Consider the following 7,583-nt stretch of genomic DNA (forward strand, 5'->3'; position numbering starts at 1 on the left):
CTATGGTTCACCGAAGCACTTTTGATTAGTCATCATACTAATAATTTCATATCCTGAATATAGAGTCATGTGTATTATGACATGGGTTTCCCATGTCATAGCGATATGAACACAGCCCATATAAAGGCACACACCCATTCACAAGCTTGGAAGTAAATGTTAATGCCTTGACCACAAGAAACCTTCTGATGCATCTGTGAATACCGGCTTGGCCCTTCACATTAAAAGCGTTGGTGGGCCTCAAGGCAACAAGGAGCCTTGCATGTTCAATTATTTCATTGGGTTCACATGAAATCATGACAGGAGAAAAAAATAGAAACACTTATTTTGTAACACTCCTTGTTACCCACATAACAGACCATAATATCAGGGTCTGGTCTATTGGAAATAGAAAAATAACGACTAATCAGTCTAATCTATTAAAGGCCATAAAATGTGACAACGCATCCGATACGACGTAAGGAACACTCATTACAACGTGAAATGGTTTCCTATCGTCCAGCGGTCTGCATCTGAACAGCAATGCCGTACATCTCTTGATCAAAATTAAAGTAATTACAATGTGTCATATTGTGTCTCCAATTACCTAAATTAAATTTCCAAGGGGGGGTGGGGCCATTGACCTTCACTAAATTGGTATCGGTGTTCAGGAAAAACAAAAACAAAGCAAAAACCAAACACTATCACTGTGCATTTCACTTGCATGCTATTGTAAAATTCCTTCAGTCGTACGTCCAGATAATTCAGCTTTGTAAACATTCCAGACTGAGAGTTGAGGTAATAATGTGATAGTGAGGGAAGAGCAAAATGTCACATGGGTCGTAGTCGCTAGGCAACACAGTCCTCAATCTCGCTAGAAATATTGATTTCTCTCTCTCTATGGTTCTAACCTCAAAAAGGAAAAAGAAAAAACAAAACTAAACAAACTATGACCTACAAAGTATGTGTGCTTGCCCGCTCACCGACAGAATAAAACTATACAGAGATCTGTCCTGTAGCTATAGGTGAAGTGCGGTTTGTCGCCCTTCTCTTGAGGTAGTCAACATTTAGAACAATAGAACATATCTTCACACACGGGGGTGTGAACAAACAGCATCATCCCAGCCATCAGGACGCAGAGCCAACGTCGTAAAAAGATTTATATCTAAACAATTTAACACTTTTTTTTCTCTCACTCTTTCGCATATTTACCATCGGCCTAAATTGTTAATGCCATTTATGATGATTTTTTTTGCAGAAAAAGAGGAAACAAAAAATTACCGAACGATAAGAGGTAGGACATTTTTATAAGTGAATTGTAATGTCGAGGACTGTTGCTAAATAAAGAGTTCTGATTCATAAAAATCTACCATTATACTTTCAACCTAATGGCACAAATAAGAGCCCAAATAACTAAGAAGCCAAAAAACAAAAATCATATATATATATTTAAAGAAAGAGAAATCGACAGCAATGTCAGCATGTTCTGATGAGGTAAAATAGTTCAATTTCATCCTTGTTTTTTTTTGTGTTTTTTTTTCATAAAATGTCATAAGTGCTTTAACCATGTGAAGAGGTCTGACACTCTTTCAGAGGCACAACAGTAGCATTTTAAGACATTGGTGCAACATTGTGTGGGGGGGGGGGGGGGGGGGGGGGAGGGGGTGTCGAGGAGTTTCCTTCAAAATACAGCAACGATGGCGGTAAGGCAGAGCAGTGTGGCTCTCACTAACTATTCCACTAAAAAACAACTCCCAACTCAAAAAATGTCCTTAAAAAAACAAAACACACACACCCTATCTAACCCCGGAGGTTGACTCTTTGAGTCGCGTCACCCAAAGTGGGTAAAGGCGAGTTTGACGCAAGAGTCCGTTAAGGATGCAAGGGGGGGGGGTTCCAAACTCCCGACGTGACCAATCAGGGGACTCAGGGTTTCAGATGTTGCTCCTCAAGTCCACATCTCGATGGAGAGAGTCTTGTTTAATCGACAGGATGCTACTTGAACGCCACCCTCTCCCTCGGGGCTCACCTATTCTTCCCAGCAGAGGGGTCTCCGGTTGGCCCCGGAGAAATGCGACTTCTTGTTTGTTTATCTGAAGGAACTCCCCCCCCGCCCACCGCCCCCTCCCCTCCCCTCCCAGCCCGGGGGCCGACCCCGTTGGCGTGTGTGGGAGAAGATGGATGTTAATAAAAACGATGTTCTTGTTTCTGTTTTAGAGCTTGCACCATGCTTGGAACTCGTATAAACATTTATAAGAAGAAGTGCGCATGTCCCTTTTAAACAAAATGTTGTATATTAAATGCTTCTTGCATCTAGCAGCAATAGAATTCAAACTGTGGTTTTCTATTTCTAAGGTTTGTTAGTTATGGTATTATGTGGTGGGAATCTGGTAGTTTTAGAGGAATAAAGTGGTAGCTTTAGTTCTCAGCTGCTACTTAGTGATCGTGTGGTAATACTGTTTAACAGCCGAGTAGAGAAAAGGGTTTGTTTAAGTATTCCTAATTAAACACGATAACGTACGTTGTGTCGATTACGTTGAATGTAGTGACACATTTGGTGTGATCAGAATCATTAATTTGAACCTCAATCATGTCAATGATGCCTTGAAGGAACAACTGCTGTGTTGAAGCTGAGGTCAATTCTCTAGGGTCATTTTAAAACGGTGCTTTAGTCCAACACTTATCATTAGAAATATTCAAAGGATATTTAAGATAAAAATCCACCACACGATAACCGAACCAGTCAGACTGTGTTACCGCGTGTCAAATTACTGCTGCTAGGTTTACAAATACATAAGTGTGTTTATCTGTAATGAGTTGCGTTTCAAACAAGGTTAATTCCTATCCAATACGTTTAGACCGATGAGATTCTTATAACAGAGTCTCCACTGACCTGAGGTCAAACATGGCAAGTCCATGTTATCAATATAAGTATTTCACTGTCTGCTCTTGTGTAAAAATAAAAAATAAAATACTGGTGTTTAGCGATGTAGCGGTTTAGTAGGGAACTATCCGAGCAATGTGTCACATGTGTGTGTTGTGCTGCACCTCTGTGAACTCTCTGTTTTAAGTGCAACCACTGTTTGTAACAGAATTTACAGGAAGTACTGTATTTTGGTTCGACTGAGAATAATCAAGGTTCCTTCCTCATTCAAGCTTTCTTTTTAAATAATGAGGTAATACTGCTGAGGTGATCTGTTGTGTTAAAAGAAAGAAAAATAATAAAAACAATTAGCATTATTAGCATCAAAGAGCGAAGTTACACCCCCACCCCCACCCTCCCACCCACCCCTTTTTTTTTTCAAAATAAAAGCAAGGTTAGCGCCAACCTACAGTATGTGGCTCTTGTTGTTTGGATCAAAGATGGTCGGCCTGCTTCCACATGGAGTTCCTCCATGGGGGGGCGACCGACTCCTCTGAGCATGGGGGGGGCAGCGTCCTACTGCTGAAAGGCCTGGTAGTATCGAGGTAGAGGGCTGGAAGTGCTCATAGCAGGGCTGCTGTACCCCTGAGGTAGCTGGCTGTGGCTGTGGGCCCCGGGGCCCTGAGGTACGTGAGCCTGGGGGGGCTGGATGAGGGCGAAGGGGCCGGGCGGTTGCGGCGACAGGCCGGCGCCGGAGGAAGACGAGGAGGAGGCGTTGGCGGCCGAGGTGGACGGGTAGCCCATCATCAGCCCCCCCATGCCCATGTGGGCGCCGTAGGGCGGCAGGCCGAAGGGCAGGAAGCCCAGCAGGGGGCCCAGGTCCATGTTGGTGGCGCAGGACAGCTCGCCACCCCCGCCGGCCCCCTCGGACAGCAGGGCGTCCCGCTGGGGGGGGGAGGCAGAGGAGGAGGAGGAGGGCGCCGTGCTCAGGTGGTTGGGGGGCAGGCCGCTCTGCAGGTCCAGCAGGAAGCTCTCCATGTCCACGCGGGGGTAGGAGGTGGAGCCGTGCTGGTAGCGGGGCATGGCGCCGTAGGCCTGCTGCTGGGGCTGCTGCTGCTGCGGCGGGGGCTGCTGGGAGGGCGCGGAGGGCTGCAGGGGGTGGTGGTGGCCGTGCGGAGAGGGGGAGGGAGCCATGTGGCGCCCCATGGCGGAGGACAGGGAGGACTGCAGGAGGCCGTGGTGGTGGTGGCCCATGCCGGGGCTGGCCATGGGGTAGGAGCTGTACATGTCCATGGAGAAGGAGCTCTCGGGGGGCTCTTTGGGGGCAGAGCCTACGTCGCAGGTCACCGGGCTGGGCTCCTCCTTCACGGTGCACAAGCCGGAGGAGGGAGAGGGCGTGGCCACGGGGCCGCTCGCCATTCCGCCGGGCGTAAGCCCCGCCTCCTGGGCGTGGCTCTTTTTCAAGTGGCGGGTCAGGTGGTCGCGGCGTCCGAAGCGCTGGGCGCAGCGCGGGCACAGGAAGTCGCGGCGGCCCGTGTGCACCACGGCGTGCCGGCGGACGTCTTTGCGCGTGTAGAAGCGGCGGTCGCAGCGCTCGCACGAGTACTTCCTCTCCCGGACGGGCAGGGCGGCGCCGGCCCCCCCCGCCGGGCCGGAGGGAGGGGGCGGCCGGTCGTTGTGGCTGCCCAGGTGCTCCAGCAGGGAGGGGGGTCCGTCAGGGCAGGGCAGGCCGGCGGTGGTGCCGTGCGCCGCCACCAGGTGCCGCCGGTAGCCCAGCTGGGTGTTGTACTGCTTACCACACTCCTGGCACTGGAAGAGCTGCCGGTTGGCCGGGTGGGCCTCCTGCAGCTGGCTCTTCAGATGGTCCTGCTGTTGGAACATGATCTAGCGGGCAGAACAGTGACTGGCTCTCTTCTTGGTGTACGAGGACTTTGGCCAGAAGCCTGACCAGACACAAACAAGACTCATGGGGATGCTCCCGGGGGCTGACCATCAGACTGGAGACACCTGGCCTTCCCCAATGCTCAAGCTGGAGGGCTGGATCCTAAGTGCTACTTGTTGGTTGTACGATGCCCTTTTATGGCAGCTCCTAGTGGTCTTCCCCGCCTTGCTGGGTGAATCCTGTATCCAGAGATTGGTTTGGGTGACAGCAGCTGCCATAGCAACCCCAGAAGGGCTGTAAGGGATGAGTCACTCTTCTTCTTCTCTGGAGGCCCTGACTGGTTCTACGTTGTTCTGGCCTGTGAGGACCTGTTCTGTGGGGGTGCAGAGGGGTAGGGGTGTGGTGAGCCAGCCAGGGATGGAGGGGTTCTCAATAGATCAATTTAAAAGGGATCCAGAGACACATTTTTGTAAAATCTGTAAAAAAATAAAAAAAGAAGACAGAAGCACAACAGAATTGTGATTATGATTTTGGTATATACTGAATATGCAGTTTTCAATGTGACTTTAAGGGATTCATTCATGCGACTTAGTATTAGAAAAATTATAACACATTCTGTGCTATAGTTACAATTCATACCGAAAATGAAAGGTTTACAGTGTGGAATTCAGTTCAGCAAAGTTAAAAATCCTATCATGTGTCACAAATGTCCTTACTTGTTGAGTGATGTTTGATGTTTTTATATGTGTTGTATTTACTTCTACCCAGGGACTGAAGATGTTAATTAGCCTAAAGCAAAGTCTGGAGCATTGCATCAAATTGTTACATTTATGTTTTAATTGCACATGGTCCCTTTCAAATAATATTTCAATTGAATTTGATCCCTCCTTGCTCATGGCTTCTACGTACTTATTGCTTGTCATGTCACAGGGAATCTCTCAGTTCAGAATAACCCTGTGTTATACTGTGCATATTGCAAATAAAACTCTTTGTCTTTGTTCCCCTATTCAAAGTGTATGATTGTATTTTATTTTTAAAATAATGTTAAAAAACGGGGTTGTTGCTTCATATTAATATGAATCAATTCATATTAATATAGTTTCCAATTATAGTAAGCAAAATACTGAGAATAATACATATGAACACTCTAAACCTATACTTTAAAGTTGAGCATTGTCTCTTCCCAATCCTACAAGTTAAGGGAGGAAAATGTAAGGCATTTCCATCATCACTGATGCTGTCTAACATGTGTGTAACTATTAAAATAATAAATAGTAAAATAAATAAAACGTGTGTGGTTGACAACTAAATGATACAGATATAGATGGGCATTGAAAATTTACCGTATTCAGATTATGTTGATGTGGATATAATTTTGTAAAAACAATAACAAAGTTCCATCTACAAAGTAGTAGTATCAATGAACTAACCCCAAGTACAAATAAAAGGGCTAAGAAAACCACACATAGGCCTATGTCTAATAACACAATAATGCTATGAAGTTATCACGGTTAAATGGGATGTTTAATGGAGATTAAGAAAAATGGAAATATGGTTTTACGTAGGAAATGATGATGCTGTGCAATGTGTGTAAAAGAGGTTTGAAAAACGAATCGGTTCAAAAGCTTCCGCTATTATATATGTTGTCTTTACCTTGTGAAATAAGTGTATCACAGTGTAAATGCATTTTAAAAATAAATAAAATAGTGATATTACTATCACTATAAATGTGTAGGTTGTTATTATATATACATATATGTATGCCTTGACAAATATCATACAATTCTTGATGCACAGACCTAGTTATTACCTAGTGACTTGTGTACAAATGTTCAATTATATTTGTATATGTTATTATAATCATTATTACTACCCTATTAATACCTTATTTCTTTTTTATGAATTTTGTTTCTTGTGCAACAGAGCGTGTGGCTTATAACGTGCTTATATCCCTCACTGCTGGTTGATGAAAACACAAACAGTAAACAGCCTTTCCTTGTAACCTTAGGCTTTCTACACCATTTGATATCTGCAAAAGGGTAGCCTTATATGCTGGTCGTCACTCATAGTAGGCTTTATACAACGAATCGGGAAACATTCACACAATGACTGAACGTTTCATTTGAGTAGAGAGCCACTCTCTTATTTGCACGAATAGAAAACGAGTGGATCCTGGCGATGTAACGAGAACTTTAACGGTGGTGCTAATTGCTGTTTCCATGTCGGTCCAACTCGTTCGTTCCCGTTTAACACAGCGATAGCCGACACACCGCGTGTGGTTAAAAACGTTCAACACAGACACATTTCCCCGTCTCATTTATGGTACTTTGCGTAACTGGGCACCTTACAATCGTAATGTTTTAACGAATTACGGTGTAGGCTAGCTCATCCTGATTCACGAGGCAAGGCTCCGTATAGCGACCGAGCCGATAGTTCGCCGAACACTACGTCTGTATTGAAGTAACAGACCCGTTGTATAACGCGAATACACGTTTATTATTGACTTATTACGAAACCGATTCGCGTACGGCGGTAGATAGCGATAACGAATATATCCGCACGGAATAAAACCATTCTGCTAAGTTTGTGTCTCGGGAGTTTACAAGTCGGCAAAGATCCTTTTTTTAGGACCCCATTTAAACTTTAACCCGTGTACCATACATCCGAAATCCCGGGGGAAACTTACCTCTGGGCGGTCTAAAACGTTTATATTCAAATTGTGTCCTGTAGATTTGCAACTTTACATTTTTCCAAATTTTTCTAAAATTTTTATGATATTTCGGGGCCTGGACTCCTCGGCGCGGCGCTGGAGTTGTGAAGCGCATGCATTGTGGGAGCGTGACGTCAGACGCACCACTT

The 7,583-nt window shown here is 45.3% G+C and overlaps 1 protein-coding gene across 1 annotated transcript; it reads right to left on the minus strand.

The window, feature by feature from the left end:
* Positions 1-1,639: 1,639 nt before the first annotated feature.
* On the minus strand, positions 1,640-7,539 carry LOC311359328 (zinc finger protein PLAGL2-like). Its single transcript, XM_084479336.1, has 2 exons — positions 7,411-7,539; positions 1,640-5,200 (listed from the first exon to the last, which is right to left on the minus strand). The coding sequence occupies exon 2, from the start codon at positions 4,721-4,723 to the stop codon at positions 3,419-3,421; it is 1,305 nt and encodes a 434-aa protein (XP_084335462.1). The 5' UTR covers positions 4,724-5,200; positions 7,411-7,539; the 3' UTR covers positions 1,640-3,418.
* Positions 7,540-7,583: the final 44 nt, after the last annotated feature.

This window comes from Micromesistius poutassou, assembly GCF_964030765.1.
Source record: "Micromesistius poutassou genome assembly, chromosome: 15".
Classification (NCBI taxonomy): domain Eukaryota; kingdom Metazoa; phylum Chordata; class Actinopteri; order Gadiformes; family Gadidae; genus Micromesistius; species Micromesistius poutassou.